A 19347-nucleotide genomic window follows, 5' to 3' on the forward strand; every position below is an offset into this window, starting at 1 on the left:
AAAGACCCGTGATAAGAGAACTAAAGAAGTGGTGAGATCCAAGTAATTAAAGATAAATGTAGAAATACCTTAATAAATGAAAACCAGATTAAGGAACAGTGGAGAAATTGCGTTGAAAGGCTTATGAATGAAGAGAATCCAAGAGAACCATGCCATATGATTAAAATCAAACTGGTGGCATCAATCCAGGAAGTAGTTGCAGAAGCACTGAGCAACATGAAAAATTAAAAAAAAATTCTGCCCTAGTGACATACCAATAGAAGTATGGAAGGTGTGAACATATTGACACAACAGTTTAATTTTGTCATGAAGACTGAGATGATGCCTGGAGAAGAGCACCATACCAATTTATTAAGAGGAAAGCAGACATAGCAAGACTTGGGTAACTAATGTGACATTCAGCTGGTGAGCTACACACAGAAGAATTGGGAGAAAGTTATGGATAAGAGACTATGAAGAGAAGTAAAGGTCACTGCCAGTCAGTTTGGATTTTCTTGCCAGGCAAGTCAAAAATGGATGTGATGTTTGCTTTAAGATTGCTTGTGGAAAAATATAGAGAAAAGAGGAAAATCCTGCACATAGCATCAATTGATCTTTGAAAAATCTTATGACCACATTATGAGAGTGGTCATCGGGAAGGGTATGAGAAGGAAACATATACCTGAAGGCCGTAGGTAGACAGTGAACACGTTCTAGTAATAGAGTATGTCAGGGCTCTGCACTGAGCCTCTTTTTGTTTACACTGATGCTTGCTGCACTTACAGAAAACATCCAGAGAGTGGCACCCTAGTGTATGCTTTTTGTAGATTGATGTGCTCATGGGGGAGAGCGAAGAAGGGGAAGAAGATTTAAAGATATAGAGGTGTGTACTTGAGAGAAATGGCCTGAAAATCAGCAGAAATAGAACAGAGTATATGGTTTGTAGATACTTTGCAGGAAGACAACAAAACTGTATCAGTGACAGTCTGGAGGGGCAGCCACTATCAGTTATGAAACTCAAGTACCTAGTTTTGATAGTACAGCTGAACTCAACAACAAACTAATAAGCAGAGAGGCATGTACTAAGTGGAGAGAAATGAGCAAATTCATCTTTAATAGAGTGCCTATCAAATTGAAAAATAAGTTCTACATGATGGTAATTAGGTTTGTACTTGTGTATAGATCCAAACGCTGGGCACTGATGAAGAGGCAGGAGCAAATCTTAAATACAGTGGAAATGAAAAGGTTAAGATGGATGCTTGGAGTTAGAAGAATAAACCATGTTAGGAACAAATGAATTAGGGGAAGAGTGAAGATGATACCAATTATAGAAAAGCTGAGGAAATCCAGACTTACATGGTTTGGGCATGTGAAAAGATCAGACGAATATATAGGAAACAAGGTGTTAATCTTAGAAGTAGAGGTAGGAGAAGGGTTGGAGGACCCAAAATAGATAGATGGATGTTATACAAAAGGGTTTGATTAGCTGCAAAGTTTCTGACAAACTGCTTCAGGAAAGACTGGAATGGAGAAGGACTCAGAGCCAGCCCCATATCAGTGGAGCTAAGGGGAGGAGGAAAAGAGAAGACAATGACAGTGGGGAAAATATACCCTAGTATACCACCTGTTATGGAAGTACAGAAATAATCTCCTACTGTTTGACATTGTACCACTTCTGGTTTTCTTGTATGCTTCCTACTTCAGGCTACCAGGTGACAGCTTCAACTACAACTGTGCATGTTTGGCTAAGAAAGATGAGAGAGATCCTTGAACTGAGTAATCCTTGAATTGTTGTGCTTTGGTTGCTGTGTAGTGGCAATGCTTCTAGTGACATCGCATAACTTTCCGTTGAAACTTGACCAACAGTTCTGGCAATGAGAAATTTAATTTTGGAAAATCAGAATGAACTGCTTTTAGTTACTCGTAAATTGAGAGAATTGGTCTCAAATTCACAGTTCAATTATGGATTCAGCATTGTGACTAGGACCAGTATTTTTTAGAGAGATTGTAGTTGTAGTAACTCTGAAGTCTCTTGAAAACCAGTAGTTCAGCTGGACTTCTTCCTTATCTTGAACCACGACTGCCAACCCTGGGCTATAAGAGGTTTTTTAGCATGCCATCAGAACTGTAAACTTGTTTGGAATGTAACATGCTCAGGCTTCAATTGTGATCACTGTGGTTAGCCTTGGTAATGGTAAACTAAAGAGTGAAGACATTCCGTTTTCAACCATTGTGAAATGTAGGCTTTCCAAGATCTTTGGTTTCCTGGGTTATTATGATTTATTGGTTGAGAAATAACATGAAGGAGCTTGCCATTATCTTTTTCCATGGAGCGTATAATGGTATTTTGTGTATTTTGACATATAGTCCCATGTTTTTGCTCTTTTTTTGGTGGGGGGAGGGGAGGGCAGGAACCCATATGACCTCCTTAAGGAATGGTTTTGCAGCTTCTCCAAGGTTCCAGTGATACTATTGCTGCCATTATAAATATGGGTCATGATAGTGTTTTTTAAAAGTTTTAATACTCTAAAACGTACCCTGTAAAGGAAATGAAATTTTAAACATTGTATAGCATGACCAAAATATTCTTAGATATAAATTGTTTTTTCACTTTCTATCTTACATTCTTACTGAAAGGTTGGGTATACATCTTCTCTCTCCAACTATCTAGAATACAAGAATAAATATTTACAATTACTTTCACTCAAACTCTGATTCACTGTGTTCCACGGTCCCTTGCATTACAGTGGAGTATTTGAGAGAGAGAGAGATGTTCGGTCCAACTCTGATACTCCAGTTGCAGTACTGGAAGGAATACAAGTAACTTCATTATTGTAATAAAAGTATGCTAGTATTGAGCTAGCACCCGGTTCCCCCATCCGAGCCCAGAGCCCACTCCTGCACCCTGAACTCATTTCTGGTCCCATCCTGGAGCCTGCACTCTCAACCAGAGCCCTCATCCCCTCCCACACCCAACCTCAATTTCGTGAGCATTCATGGGCCACCATACAATTGCTATTCCCAGATGTGGCCCTCGGGCCAAAAAGTTTGCCCATCCCTGCCATAGAACCTCAGCCTCTTCAGGAGGATTCCAGGTTGATTTGACTGAAATAACTTCTAACGAAGTTTACAGTGGAGGTGAATTAAATATGGAAGGGTATTTAGGACTTTAATCTGGACACTACTTATTTTCAAGGCCCTGTGTCTGAGGCCATTTGTCTGGCTCAATAGTACTGTCAGGTGCTTTTCAAAATATGCTTACCTCAGTTATGGACTGGATTGTAAATTGCAGGGAAATACACTGTTTAAAAAAAAAAAAAAAGTTTTACCAGTTACAGAACCTGTAAGTAATTCAGGCCAAAAACTTCACGTGTTGGAGGGATGCCTTCAAAATTGTAGAGATGTTGGATTTTAAATCTGCTATTCTTAAGTACCAACCTGTAATATTTCCTTCTGTCTTCATTACAAGCAGCTATTCAGTAAGCAGATAGAGCACAGGTCAGCTAACAAATCTTCTTCCCAGCAATATTGTGCTTACTTTGATATTCCCAGTGTTGATAGAATGAACTTTTTTTTATGCTGGGAAAAATAGTTGATGAAATAAAAGCTACACAATCGATAGTAAAATGTTGTAATTAAGCTTTCCTAAGTAGTTAGTTGGATAACTAAAAATAATGTACTCTTTATCTTCAGATAGTACTATTCTGCTGTTAAATAAAATGTGATACATTGCAGGATAACTGATGCAAAAGCTGTTTTTAAGCTTCAGTTTTGAAATTCAGTTATTTGATAAAAGTGTATTAACTATATGAAGATTAAGTTCAGATGTCGTCTTCGATGTTCTCTAACAGCTTTCATTGGAAAGTGCATGTGGAGATGTTTTTAACCCAACAGATGTTCAGTAAAGGTTTAAAGTTGTAAAATGTATTTACATTAGCTACTATATGGATTTTGTCACTGTAGTGTCTGAGTGCAATTTGGGAAGTTTGTGGGGAAAAATAACATTTTGAGGTTATTTCTCACAATTGGACAGCGTAGTGTGAAGTATTCTGTCCCTACATGTGTTGAAATATTCAATCTGCTTAATGTAATAGCTTCCAACCCATCAATTTAAGTCTTCAAACAAAATTGTGATAAATTGTGCCCAGTAGTTTAATTATAAATACGTGCTTAGAAACAATTTTCATTTTGATCCAACATTCTAATACTTCTTAAAAGGCACTGTGCAAACATTGAAGAACACAATGCCCATATACAGTAGGTGTATACACACTATACAGATGGGGAAACTGAGTCTCAGACTAGTTAAGTGACTTTGCCAAGGCTTGCCAATGAATTGGTAGTGGTGCAAGAATTAGAATTCAAGAGTTTGTGGCTTCAAGTTTTGTTTTCAGTCCCCAAACTGTGCTGTCTCAACACTACTACCTTACAATTTGAGAGAAATTTCTAGGTGCAGGGTAGATATCCTTCAGAGAACTTGAATTTCATTGTACACGTCATATTTATTATGCAGTATTATTCTAGTATCATTCTTATGTTTCACTTCTCAAATACGATCATCAGCATTTAAGTGCATTTTCCTCTTGGGAATAAAAACCTTTTTCTGATTTTTATGTTAGTGAAGTTGGAGGCAACTTAATGTAAATCTTGTTGACATTTAGGTGGTAGTATTATGTCTGAAACATTTTACAGTGTGTTCCTATATTAACATACATACTTATTCAATAAGTCTGTGTATACAAAATCTGAAATTAAAATTAAACTTTTATTCCAAATTTCTCATCCGTGGTATAACACAAATGATATCAGCTCCTGTGATGATTCTGTGATTCTGGAGTCTATTTGCCACAGATAACAAGTACACCAGCTTTTTTTTTTTTGTCATTTTAATTTGTAGTTTCATGAAGGATTTTAACCCTCTAGAATTTTCAGCATTTTGCAGTAAGGTACTTCAACTACAAATTCTTTCATCTTGTGTAATTGCATAGCCCAAGAGTCTCCTGTTTTCCTTATGCTTGCTGATTGCTATTATGGGCCTTGGTAGAGGATACCATCTAGAACTGTGTTTGTGGCTTCCAAATCGCCAGTTAAAATGGAAATGTCATACTTAATGGAATCCTTAATAAGGAGGTGTTTTGGAATAGCAACAGTCAAAATAATCTGTATTGGCTCTTTATATTAAACAATAGAGAGCTCAGATCATTTAAACAGTAGATGGAATTTAAAAATATCAGACCTTATAAAAATATTTTAAGATACTTATGCATTGAATTAAGTGACTGCAGAAAGTAATGTTCTTAATCAAATACTGGCAATCTGCCTTCTGTGGATTTCCTGATACCTAGTAGTCCAGACATCACTCTTGTCTAATTACTCTTTTTTTTAAAAAAAAAAAAACCCTTAAACTTTTCTTTGATAGGCCAAAGAAATTCAAGAGGCAAGCTGATCATGATCATGAGGTCCGAATACAGGGAGAAGCGATCTCATACTAGAGGGCTCTTTAATATAGCAGACAAATGCATAACAAGATCTAATGGCTGGACATTGAAATTAGAAAAAAATGAAACTGGAAATAAATTGTAAATTGACTAACAGCTTACCAGGGGATAAGGTAATTCTCTATCACTTGTAGTCTTTAAATCAAGATTAGGTACATATCTTTCTAAAAGATCAGACTGTTTGGCATTAGGGACGAATTACTTAGTGAAATTCCATGGACTGTTATTCAGGAAGGGTGATTATATGGCCTTAGTAGTCAGTTGTCCCTTACAGACTGGAAGAAAGGGAAGATGTGAGGGATGTGCTTTAATTAGACTGCACCTTTAGTAATTTAACTCATTTGGGAATAATTCAGACAGCACACATCCTCATACCTTCCAGTACACCCAGAGGGTCTGGATGGCTGCACAGCAAGTTCCAGCAGGTAGAAGGGGATGCCAGATGAAGATTTGAGCCCTGAGAGTGTGCTTAGGAGACCCCAAGATTGGGGTAGCATCTGGGCTTGAAATACTCCTGGGATCCAGAGTGGCAGGGGCTTGGATTCCCCTTACAGTAGTCCTAGTGGGAGGCCAGTAAGGGGTGTTCCCTAAAATCTGTGACATCTGGTCTGTCTGCAGGGCCAGCCTTAGTGGTGAGTGATTCTGGGGATTGCTCAGGACGCCATGATTGGAGGGCACTGTCCAAGTGCTGCAAGTTGGCGGGCCGGGGCTGCTGGAGCGGGGGTGAATGCAGGCAGTGCTTATCTTATAATGAAAGAGGTGCTGATGCTCAAGCTGGGTGGCCAGAGAGCAGTCGCTGCTGGCCAGGCACCCAGCTCAGAAGACAGCGCCACTGCCAGCAGCAGCACAGAAGTAAGGATGGCATGGTATGTGGTATTGTCACTCTTACTTCTGTGCTGCTGCTGCTGGTGGCAGCTGCTGGTCAAGAGTCTAGAGGTGCTGGGGCTATGAATTACAAGCCTAGATGTGCTGGGGCTAAGTCTCAGCAAGTCCCAGCACAAATTAAGCACTAAGTGTGAGCAAGCCTGGGTCTGGAGCCCCTGGCCAGCCAAGCGGGGCATGGGCCATTTTGCCCAGAGCTGCTAGCCTGGTGGGGAGGCACATGCAGGAGGGTTTGCTCCTGTGGAGCCCCAGGTTCCCCGTTTCCAGGGGCAAGGCCGGGGGCTGCACACTTGCTCTCCTCCTGGTAGGTTGTCAGGGGCAGTATGGCCAGGGAGCCTTTGGACTTACAGACTCCTCCCTGTGCAGACCTTCTGGGCTCCAGGGCCAAGAGCTGGTCCTTGCGCCCTGTGCCCCATGCTGCTGTTCTCAAATACAAAGAAAGGGCGCCAAAATACAAGTTTGCTCAGGGTGCTAGTCTTCCTAAGGGTAGCCCTGTCTGTCAGGAACCAGATTCCCTATGGAATGAGTACCTGCACCAGACACCTACCACTTGTTAAGTTGCAGCTACTTGGACTGTGTCAGTGACTGGGACGTGGGCAGTCTTAGTGGTTAGAGTAGGAGTCCATGCTCAGCACAAGGACTGGTAACTTGGAGTGAGGCAAGGCAGGAGCAGGGCTGGGAACAAGCAAGCACAGGAGCTACCCCTGCTGCTGCTGGGCTCCAGAGCTACTCCTGATTCTTCCAATCAATCACTAGTTGTAGGCAATCTGGCAGCCTACTAGATACCTACTGCACTTGGTTGCCTGGACACTGGCTCTGCTGCAGGTCCTGCTTCCTGACAAACTATGCCTCCCAACTTATCTAGCTAGATCCTGGAGCTGCTTTGGGAGGGTGGGAAAAAAACACTCCAGCCAATCTGGCAGTGAGAGAAAAATTAGTTTCCAGTTCCAGAAAAGTCAACAAATATGATGCCTACAGCCAGCCACAAAAACCCAGTCTACTTTGATCCTATGGGTAGGAGGGTAAGAACTGCTGATCTGGGCATGAGAGCACATTAACCTCTACATGGTGCACAGGCAGATAATGGCTTACATGAGTCCTTCTGACAGGCCCCCAGCTCAGGTGATGTCCTCCCCTCCCATCCCAAAGGAAGGGGAATCCTTAAAGGAGCCATGACCCCATTCTTCCTGCTTGACCAAAAAAAATTCCCTTGCCTTTATAGTTTCCCATGTTGCATTCTGGCCTTAAAGCCCATTCAGAAACACTTACCTGAATTTATTCACAATGTTCTTAAAACAAAAAAAGGAACAACTGGGAAACTCAGAAATAAGTGCCAGTCATTGAGAATGGTAAGATGATTTAGTTGGGAATTGGTCCTGCTTTAAGCAGGGGGTTGGACTAGATGACCTCCTGAGGTCCCTTCCAAGCCTGATATTCTATGAAGGGGGAAAAATTCCTGCTTCTTAATCAAAAGTCCCTTTGTCTTAAGTCTTGCCTTTCTTAGACTGTAGGATTTAATATAAGGTGTATTTAAAATAATGGTAAATGAAGGAAAAAAGGTCATAATTGAGTCATGCAACTTGCCTAAGAATGGTTTTATATAAACTTTTGATTTACGCTAGCAGTTTTAGTAAGTCTTGTATGTAAATCTCAAAATATTGGGTCAATCTCTACTCCTTTAAACAAATATCCAAATTCAGCATCCCTTATGGGTTGGCATTACCAGTGTTGTCTTGACAGCTTTTATGCTATAAAAATACTACACTGTATTTTTTTTCAGAGCAAAAATATACATACTATAAGGCAATTTCCTGTCAACTGTGTTTACTCAGCCAAAAATAAATTCATGCCCCATAATTTGTAAAGCTTTTTGTTGTTGTTGTTTGTTGTTATGTTGCTAGGTAAACAATTACTATACTTGAAGATTTAAGAAAGAAAATACAAACCTCTATTACCAAAATAGGCAAGAGATTTGCAGAATTCAAAATCTTCATAGTCTGTTGTGGGCATTCCATTGTGGAGGGAGGGCACTGAGGTCTGGAGATATTGAGATCTTGATCCTACAGCTTGTTCTGATCAGCAGACTCGTGCCTCCACATGTAGGTCCATTGACTTTGGAGATCTCTGCAAGAAACTATGGGAGTAGTTCTTCAGGATTTGATTAAAGATTTTGTGTATTTTGCTGTGTTCTGAAGCTTTGTGGTCCTTCTGATATGTTATAAACATTTGAAGTATTTTCCTAACTCAACAGCAATCTTTTATCTCAATACCTGTTTAGCATGAAGAGCTGAGAAATCACAGTAGTGTAACTGAAGCATAGCAGCCATCAGCTCCTGCAAACTTTTCCCTCACCCCACAAATATTGTCTGATTCTGCTGTTGGATTGTATCAGTTCCCTCTTCCTTTAGCTGGGTATTCATTCTCCTTTCCTGTAGAGCTGCTAACATCTAGGGCCTGATCCAAAACACATTAAAGTTATAACTTCTGGATCAGACTCTAAAGCAGACGTTGGGCAAACTACGGCGGCCCACGGGACCGTCCTGCCCAGCCCCTGAGTTCCTGGCCGGGGAGCCTAGTCCCTGGCCCCTCCCCTGCTGCCCCCTCTCCCTCACACAGCCACCCTGCCATGCTGGCCGCGCTCTGGCCCGCCGCTCCCACTGGGCAGTGTGGGGAGCGCAGCTGGCTCTGGCTGAGTGTCGCGGCTGCGAGCTCCTGCTGCCGGTAAGGGGTGGGGAGAAATGGGGTTGGGTAAAGGAGCGGGGGTCCTGGGGGGCAGTCAGGGAGGAGGGGATGGTTGGATGGGGTGGAGGTTCTGGGGGGCGGTCAGGGGATGGGGAATAGGGAGGGTTGGCAGTGGGAGTCCCGGGGGGCCTGTCGGGGCAGGGATGTGGATAGAGATCGGGAGGGCAGTCAGGACAGGGAGCAAGGGGCTTGGATAGGGGGTCCCAGGAGAGGTTGGTCGGGGGACAAGGAGCAGGGGCGGGTTGGATGGGTTGGGGGCTCTGAGGGGGGCAGTTGGGGTGGGAAGTGGGAGGGTGTGGATAGATGGCGGAGGCCAGGCTGTCTGGGGAGGCACAGCCTTCCCTACCCGGTCTTCCATACAGTTGTGCAACCTTAAGTGGCCCTCAGGCCAAAAAGTTTGCCCACCCCAGTCTAAAGGTAAGGAGCATATTACAAACTTCTACATGACTCTTCCCCCTTGGCCCTAGGGTGACCAGACACAAATGTGAAAAAATGGGACGAGGTGGGTGGTAATAGGAGTCTATATAAGAAAAAGACCCCAAAATTGGGACTGTCCCTATAAAATCAGGACATCCAGTCACCCTATACATGGCCCAGATGCTGAAAATCCCATGACATCCCAGCTATACTCATCTCTGAGTGAGTGAGGTTTGCAGTTGTACTTAGTGCTTAAAGGAAGAGTCTATTTGATTGCTTCTTGCTCTGTTCTAAGTGTGTAAGGCAGTGGGTAAGGCACAGAAATTTACTGGACCCTTCTTTTGTGGGAAAATCACAGAATGAATGTAGACAAAAAAAGCAAAATGGCAGGAGGAAAGTTGTAAAAGCAGAAGGCAACACTGCTGTGGATCTGTGACACGGGATATAAGCATCAACTTGACAAAAAGGAAAATTTCTATTTTGCAGCTATTTGCATAACTAACTAATCACATTATAGAGTGGGCCTTTGTAATCCATTAGGACTGTTTAATACTTAGTGTACTATGTTGAATATACGCTTATTGACTGTATCTTGTGGAATTACATCTTGTATTCTGCATACATACATATTCTGTAAAATGAGAGACCGTTGTGCTTGAGTCACTTTGTTATTTCTTCTGTGGTCTTTCTTCTAGTAGCAACTATTTGAATCATTTAACATATTCCTAGTGCTTCCAAAGATATGAAAAAGAACAGAACCAAGATTTCAACTTGTGTTAATGGTAGTACTGCCATTGACCTACTTTAGAAGAATAAGTTGAACATGTATCAAGTTGCATACCTTACCCCCACAAGCCTTTCCAGTTTGCTATCCTTCTACATTAGGAATGTGCCAGTATGGAAACTTGGGCTTGCGCTGCAATAATGACTTAATCCACTTTAATCAGAACTATACCATGTGGTTTTCTTCTAAAATACATGAAAAACTGACTTTTGGGCTGCGTATATGAGGACAGGATAGATCCTTTTGTGTCTTCTAATCTCTCCCAGAAGTAGTAGATACGATTTCAATCACCTTCCTCCTTTCTTCCAACAATTGATCTAGGATACATTTGTTAAACTTGTCTTCATTTTATGAAATTTATTGGGTGTGAATAACTCAACTGTTCTGTCGTGTTCATATCTGTCTAGTGGGGAATTTCTTCAGATTTGGAACATATCGTTTGTTAATTTCCATTCTTTGTTGTCCTATTATTGTTCAAATCCAGTCCATTCATATGCACGAATCTTCCATGCTGATGCTTATTAAAGCAATACACAATACAGAAAGTTACAGACTTTGCAGTAGCCTAGACCCTAGATATGTTAATTCAAGTTTAAGTGGGTTAAGTTTTTTTTAATATTTATGAAGTCATCATTGTCCTTGCTGTCCTTACCATCATTGTCATTGCAACCTCAGTTAAGCCTGTGCAGAACGAAGGCTTCACCATTGTATCACTCTGCATCTCTCTCCTAGGTCAAACATAACCATGTAGGTCCTGCACAGGCTACCAATGCATCAATCCGTCTTCATTGTTGGCAGCCATTGATACGCCTTCCTGTTGGGCTCCGTTCTGTTGTAAGTGTAGTCCAGCTTCAGTCTCTACACAGCTGTTGCTTTTTCTCTTAACCATTCTTAGGGCTCTTTTCCCTGTGGAACAGCAAGCATGCATCAGTCCATGCTTTGCCTCCTAAGTTTTTTTTGGGGAAGGTGTTGTTTTTTTATTTGAGATAATCTGGCGTTTGTGAGCTATTTTTCCAAGTACACAAGAAGCTTGCCCTTTATGGAACTGCTTGTTCTTCCATAAGCTCTTCTTCAAACCTCTGTGTTCTTTACCTCATCCTTATGGTCTTTCAGTTGGTTCTGCTAAACGCACTTCTTAGTAGCTTCTAATTCTTTGCTATACAGCGTGATTTCCCCTTCCTGTGGTTTTATATCCTGAGCCCATTTTCCTTCTTATTTTCAGTTTTGAGCCTTGCTTCACAATCCTTTAAGTGTTTCAGCAAAGATGAAATATCTTCTGTAGTTCTGAGGTGGCTTAGATACTTTCTCCCTTGACATCCTATTATTTTAGCTGCAAAGTTTGTAAAATTCACTTTTCGGTTGAAAATTAAAATGTTCTGTTAGATGGTGGTTCCTTATCAAATATTATGCTTCAACTTTTTTCTCTTCATTCAGGAGGCTTGAATATTCTTACACTAATTGTTCAATCTATATTTGTTTATTTAATATGCAACGTTTTTAGATAATTGGCTGGTTGACTGACTGAACCCTCAAAAGCACTAAATTGAAATAGAATGGTGGAGTGGAAATTCACAAAATTAAAGCCTACTACTTTCCAACACATGAAAGCTACATATCCTGAGATGGATGCTACCAAGTTACAAATGGGATATCTATCTCTCTGTTTCAACCAGTATAATCACATTGCTGTCACACTGCTAGAAATTTGCATTTGATTAATGTGGATTCTGACTAAACTGAAATAATTCTGACTGTGAGTCAACTGTAAACTAAATAATTCCCCAGTCCGAATAGGGATATGGAAATTCTTGTTGTTGTTGTTTAATGGCACAAACATAGTCACCTACAAAATACTTCCATTTCTTTTAGTGTAATTATTTTGTTCATTATGATTTATATACCTCAATGTTGAGTCCCTTCCCCATGTACCTTTCCATTTACTTGGAGAACTACTCTTCAGATACTTTATTTTATTCTGTGACATAGATATTGAGTAGCTCAGACTGTTGCAAATCAGTGTTTGAGAATTTTATGAAACTTTATAGATTTTTATATTCAGGGCTTTACCTGGTTTCTAACAAATATAATTTGAGAACGTTATTCAATGGAAAACACACAAATTAAAGGAAAAGAGGTTATATCCCCCTTGGCCTTCTCATTAGCATTGGTAAATCTGTGCCATTCATCGGTCTTAGTATTCAGTGAGGAATATTTTTACCTTTAAGGTTTTTTTGTATCTTTGTCTAAAAGTTGCTAATGAATATTTGTATATCCCCCCCCCCAATAAACATATAACGAGTGAAATCAAGGATGCAATTAAAGCCATTTCTAGTGCAACTAGTATAGTACATCGAGCCTAAATGTTTTTGGATCAACAGTGTTCACTCTTTGTGCACATGGGGAATCCAATCATCTATTTCATTTACTTGGGTGGACACGCACACAATGAGTTCCACAGGTTGACTGCACATTGCAGGAAGAAGTACTTCCTTCTGACTATTAATTTTTGTTTGGTGACACTAGGTTCTTGTGTTACTGTGAAGGTAAAAACTTCCTTATTCACTTTCTTCACATTATTCATGATTTATAGACTATTATATCTCCCATTAGTCATAGCTTTTCTAAGGTGAGCAGTCCCAGTCTTTTTAATTACTCTTTGTATGGAAGATGTTCCATACCCCTAATCATTTTTGTCCCTTTTCTGTACCCTTTCCAGTGCTAATGTATCAGACCTACATACAATATTCAAGGTGTGGATGTACCATGGATTTATATAATATCTATCCCGTTCCTAATTCTATTAGCTTTATTTTTGACGACTGCTGCATATAGAGCAGATGTTTTCCGAGAACTATCCATGATGACTCCAGTCGTCTGGTTTAAGTGATAGATTACATATTACAGTTAGTAGTTCTGCAGTTTCATATTTGAGTTCCTTCAGAACTCTTGGATGAATACCATCTGGTCTTGGTGACTTATTACTGTATAACTTATTTATTTTTTCCAAAGCCATCTCCATTGACACCTCAATCTGACATTTCCTCAGGTCTCTCACCTAAAAGGAATGTCTCAGGTGTGGGAATCTCCTTCACATTCTCTGCAGTGAAGACAGATGCAAAGAATTGACTTAATGTCGCTACAACAGCCTTGACTTCCTTGAGTGTTCTTTTAGCACCTCAGTCATCCAATGGACCCCCACTGCTTCTGATATACTTAAAAAAAAAAAAAAAGACTTGTTTTTTTTTGTCAATATTGCTAGTTGCTCCTAATTCTTTTTTGGCCTGCCTTATAATAATTGATTTGCCAGAGTTTATGCTCAGTTATATTTTCCTCTATAGGATTTGACTTCTAATTTTTAAAGGAGGCCTTTTTGCCTCTAATCACCTCTTTTACTCTACTCTTCAGCTATGGTGGCATTTTTTGGTCCTCTTCCTGTTTTGTTTGCTTGTTTTCGTTTTTAGTTTTTTTTTTAATTTGGGGTATACATTTAGTTTGCTTCTCTATTATGGTGTTTTAAAATAGTCTCCAGCAGCTTGCAGGCATTTCACTGCTGTGACTGTTTCTTTTAATTTCCATTTTAAGTAGCTTCTTCATTTTTGTGTAGTTTTCCTTTTTGAAGTTAAATGCTACTATGGTGGGTTTCTTTAGTCTATTCCTCCCTACAGGGATATTAAATTTAATTACATTCTGGTTGCTGTTAGCAACCTCCTGGATATCTGTTGGAAATTTTGCTACCAACATTCTTTATTCTCATTGTTTAACACATTGTCTTTCTTCCAGTTACTATAGCCTATTATCAGGGGTTCATCTCTGACTTTACACAACCGGGCAGGTTTTACAATGTTGTCCAAGAACCAGTCTTTTCTTTCCATATTGCTAAAACTTACAATCAGGCCATTATCTCCTGCTTTGTGATCTCCCTGACGTTCCACAATCCCCTTTGAAGTCTTTTCCATATATGGAACATTTGTCCTGAGCTGGTCCACAAGGCTGTTACCCTCAGGCAACTCCCCCAAGAGATACATATTCCCACCAAGGAGTTAGTCAACTAATAAAGATTAGGCAGAGGAGCCAGTTAGAAATCTGCTGTATCATGATAATAAACAACCTTGCTTGTATATTCTGTCCCGTTTGCTTCATCCTCCAGGTATGTCTGTTGTCCTTATAGTTTATAAGCTCTTTAGGATAGAGACTGTCTTTTCTCTCTCTCTTTTTTTATCTTATTTTTCAGAACTTTAGCATATCCATACAGACACATTCAAATACAATGACAAAGAAAATATAACAGGAATATGAATTTAACAATATGAAATATTCATAGATAAATACTCCTGAGTATTATTAGAAATAATTCCCTAACTTCTCCCCATGACGCCTCTCAAAAATGAGAAGCACAAACTGATTCCAGGTACTTTAATTCCTCACTTAAAGTCATCTGGGTTAACGTTGTTTCATTGTTACGTTGCTGATCAATTAGGGAACATGCTCATTTAAAGTTATGTAATGCTCCTTCTAACGTTTGGCAGCTGCCTGCTTTGTCTACTGCTTGCAGGAAAAGCAGCCCGTTGCAGTTAACTGGTGGGGGCTTGGAACCAGAGTGGATTGGCAGCCCCCTATCAGCTCCCCCTGTCAGCTCCCTGCTCCCCTAAGTTCCCCAGGCAGCAACTGCCTGCAGTTCAGCTGTGTCCCTCCTCCCACTGCCATGTGCTGCTTCTGCCCTCTGCCTTGGAGCTGCTCCTGAGACTCCTGCTTGCTGTGTGGGGGGAGGGAAGGAAGAGGGGGGCTAATGTCAGGTTGTCCCCTTCCCCCCTGCTCCTGCACCCTGCTATCCCCATCTTCCGTAGAGCAGGGGAACATACCAGGGCTTAGGCAGCTGTGATCTCAGCAAGCTGATCTAATTAACAAGGCAGTACTTAAGGGAAATGCGCATATCGCCCTCCAGTTCTGCTGCCTTGTATAGAGAGAGAGTTAGCCCTTGAGGGCTCAGCCAATTGCTAGTTCATCATTTAGCAGTAAGGGAAGTATCCCACCCTCTGACTCCTCCACCTCAACCAAGCTTCACAGTCGTCACCACTGTGTACCAGTATTAAATTGTTTGTTTTAAAACTTATATACAGTGTGTGTATAGTATGTGTGTGTATATATATTTAGTCTTTTGTCTGGTGAAAAAATTTCCCTGGACCCTAACCCCCTCAGTAAGGAGCACTAAATAGGGATGACCATGTCACATGCTGTTAATGTGTGTACAGCAGGAAGTATATTGCAGAAGTCAGGAGTGAGTGTGTCACCAGTTGCGTGCACACGTATGAAACAATGCTTGTCAGTTGTGCTGGTCTTGGTGCCTGTTTAAATCCAACAGGATATCTCTGTGTTCCATTTTTGGAAACAGATGAACAGCAAAGGCCAAAACATCAGTGTCGGGTGACCTAACTACTACAGTTCCTTTGACACCAAGAGACCCTGAATCATCCTTGTGTCCACTTCCTCCCTAGTACTGTGTAAGTCTTGGGCTTTTTCAGCACTTCTACTGGGGATAGATTTTGCTAATTTCCTTTGGAAAAACCTCCAGCAAGAGGGGTGTTTGTGCTGTGTGTATGCCTGTGCTCTCAGGTGCATTTTGAACCATATCTTTACAGAGAAATTTTACAAGTGACTGCTTGTTCGATGCCACGTTTAGAAACTCTTTCCATTAAGACCACCAATCAACTGGCATTTCTTGCATCCAACTTCAGATCCTGTCCAGTGCTGATATCTCTCAAAAACTTCAGTTACAGAATTAGGTTTGTCAGATCCTTTAGGACTTGCCTCTAACGCCTGGTCTACACTACACGTTTAAACCAATTTTAGTAGCATTAAACCAATTTAACCCTGCACCCGTCCACACAACGAGGCCCTTTATATCGATATAAAGGGCTCTTTAAACCGGTTTCTGTACTCCTCCCCAATGAGAGGAGTAGTGCTGAAATCGGTATTGCCATGTCAGATTAGGGTTAGTGTGGCCGCAAATCGACGGTATTGGCCTCCTGGCGGTATCCCACAATGCACCACTGTGACCGCTCTGGACAGCAATCTGAACTTGGATGCACTGGCCAGGTAGACAGGAAAAGCCCCATGAACTTTTGAATTTCATTTCCTGTTTGGCCAGCGTGGAGAGCTCACCAGCACAGGTGGCCACGCAGAGCCCATCAGCACAGGTAACAATGCAGTCTCCTGAGAATTGAAAAAGAGCTCCAGCATGGACTGCACGGGAGGTACTGGATCTGATCACTGTATGGGGAGAGGATTCTTTGCTAACAGAACTCCGTTCCAAAAGACAAAATGAAAAAACATTTGAAAAAATTTCCAAGGCAATGATAGAGAAAGGCCACACCAGGGACTCAGTGCAGTGCAGAGTGAAAGTTAAGGAGCTCAGACAAGCCTACCAGAAAACCAAAGAAGCAAAGGGAAGGTCCGGGGCAGGGCTGAAAACATGCCGCTTCTACACTGAGCTGCATGTAATTCTAGGGGGGTCCGCCACCAGTTCCCCAGCCCTGTCCGTGGATTCCGAGGTGGACGTGGTAATCTCAGCCATGGCTGAGGATTCTGTGGACAGGGAAGATGAGGAGGAGGAAGAGGAGGATGAGTTTGCAGAGAGCGCACAGCGCTCCATTCTCCCCAACAGCCAGGAGCTTTTTCTCACCCAGACAGAATTACCCTCCTAGCCCTCCCAAGCCACTAGCCCAGACAGTGAAGCCACGGAAGCGACTTCTGGTGAGTGTACCTTTGTAAATATAAAACATGGTTTAAAAGCAAGTGTTTTTAATGATTAATTTGCCCTGAGGAGTTGGGATGCATTGGCAGCCAGTACATTATTGGAAAAGTCTGTTAACATATGTGGGGATGGAGCGAAATTCCTCCAGGGACATCTCCATGAAGCTTTCCTGGAGGTACTCCAAAAGCCTTTGCAGAAGGTTTCTGGGCAGGGCAGCCTTATTCCGTCCTCCAGGTAGGACTCTTGACCACACCATGCATGGAGCAAGTAATCTGGTATCATTGCATGACAAAGCCTAGCTGCGTATGGTCCCGGTGATTGCTGGCATTCAAGCAACATCCGTTCTTTATCTCGCTGTGTTATCCTCAGGAGAGTGATATCGTTCATGGTAAGCTGGTTGAAATTCAGGAATTTAAGTAAGGGGACAGAGATGGCCATCCTACTGGGCTGTTTGCCTGTTGCTTAAAAGAAATCCTTCCTTGCAGGTAGCCAAGCAGGGGAGGGGGGAATGGCTCTGAGCTTTTTTGTGTTTGGCTAGCAGGGATCTTGCAGCAATAACAATGAGGACATTGGTTTGGCTGAGGTCTGAGCGAGTCAGTAATGTGCGCCAGCACGCCTTTAAACGGCCAAATGCACATTTTACCACCGTTCTGCACTTGCTCAGCCTGTAGTTGAACAGCTCCTGACTACTGTCCAAGCTGCCTGTGTATGGCTTCATGAGCCATGGCATCAAGGGTAGGCTGGATCACCCAGGATAACTACAGGCATTTCAACATCCTCAACTGTTATTTTCTGGTCTGGGAAGTAATTCCCTTGCTGCAGCCATTTAAACAGAGTAGTGTTCCTGAAGACGCGAGCGTCATGAACCCTTCCTGGCCATCCCACTTGGATGTTGGTGAAACGTCCCTTATGATCCACCAGTGCTTGCAGCACCATTGAAAAGTAACCCTTGCAGTTTACGTACTGGGTGCCCAGGTGCTCCAGTGCCAAGATAGGGATATGGGTTCCATCTATAGCCCCACCACAGTTAGGGAATCCCATAGCAGCAAAGCCATCCACTATGACCTGCACGTTTCCCAGAGTCACAACCTTTCGTAGCAGCAGCTTAATGATTGCTTTGGCTACTTGCATCACAGCAGCCTCCACAGTAGATTTTCCCACTCCAAATTGATTGCCGACTGACCGGTAGCTGTCTGGTGTTGCAAGCTTCCAGAGGGCTATTGCCACTCGCTTCTCACCTGTGAGGGCTGCTCTCATCTTGGTATTCTGGCGTTTCAGGGCAGGGGAAAGCAAGTCACAAAGTTCCATGAAAGTGCCCTTACGTATGCAAAAGTTTTGCAGCCACTGGGAATCATCCCAAACCTGCAAAACTATGCGGTCCCACCAGTCTGTGCTTGTTTCCTGGGCCCAAAATCGGCATTCAATGGCTCGAACCTGCCTCATTATTAGCAGGATCTCCAAAGCGCAGGGGCCCGTGGTTTGAGAGAATTCTGTGTCCATGTCCTCATCACTCTCATCGCCGCGCTGCCGTAGCCGCCACCTCCTCGCCTGGCTTTGCAGGTCCTGGTTCAGCATAGACTGCACGAGAATGCGCGAGGTGTTTACAATGTCCACGATTGCAGTCTTGATCTTAGTAGGGTCCATGCTTGCTATGCTATGGTATTTGTACAATTCACCCAGGAAAAAGGCGCGAAATGGTTGTCTGCAACTTTCACGGAGGGAGGGATGAGGCTGTACCCAGAACCACCCGCAACAATGTTTTTTGCCCTATCAAGCACTGGGATCTCAACCCAGAATTCCAAGGGGCGGGGGAGACTGCGGGAACTATGGGATAGCTACGGAATAGCTACCCACAGTGCAACACTCCGGAAATCGACACTAGCCTTGTACATGGACGCACACCGCCGAATTAATGTGCTTAGTGTGGCCGCGTGCACTCGACTTTATACAATCTGTTTTACAAAACCGGTTTATGTAAATTCGGAATAATCCCATAGTGTAGACGTACCCAAATATCAGCAGCCAGTTCACTGAATGTGTGGAATTTTGTCTCCAGCCATAATTTGTATGACAGCCCTGGCACCTATGATATACGCTGTCGTTTCTTTGTTGCATGCTCTTAGCTCATATATTCTTTCAGCTTAAGCCTCCAGCTGCTGCTGTAATTTAGCTTTGCCTGTTCTGTTCATTATTCCATGAGCATGAAAGAGGGACATAGGCACAGATCCCACTGGGTGACTAATAACAGTCAACACTGAAACATTGTCTCTGGATTTTGCTAATGACAGGGCTCT

At 42.2% G+C, this 19347-nt stretch overlaps 1 protein-coding gene across 5 annotated transcripts in view; it reads left to right on the forward strand.

Moving 5' to 3' along the window:
• UCHL3 (ubiquitin C-terminal hydrolase L3) overlaps positions 1-19347 on the forward strand; it is a 68454-nt gene that overhangs the window by 35832 nt on the left and 13275 nt on the right. Inside the window, exon 7 of one of the 5 annotated variants that reach the window (XM_030566641.1) lies at positions 11035-11202. The exons of the other annotated variants lie outside the window; for them this stretch is intronic. Coding sequence (XP_030422501.1) covers positions 11035-11187 — 153 coding nt within the window. The 3' untranslated portion in view covers positions 11188-11202. Of the gene's footprint in view, positions 1-11034; positions 11203-19347 lie in introns of those variants that run through there. 5 annotated transcript variants of the gene reach the window in all.

This window comes from Gopherus evgoodei, chromosome 1, assembly GCF_007399415.2.
Source record: "Gopherus evgoodei ecotype Sinaloan lineage chromosome 1, rGopEvg1_v1.p, whole genome shotgun sequence".
NCBI lineage: Eukaryota > Metazoa > Chordata > Testudines > Testudinidae > Gopherus > Gopherus evgoodei.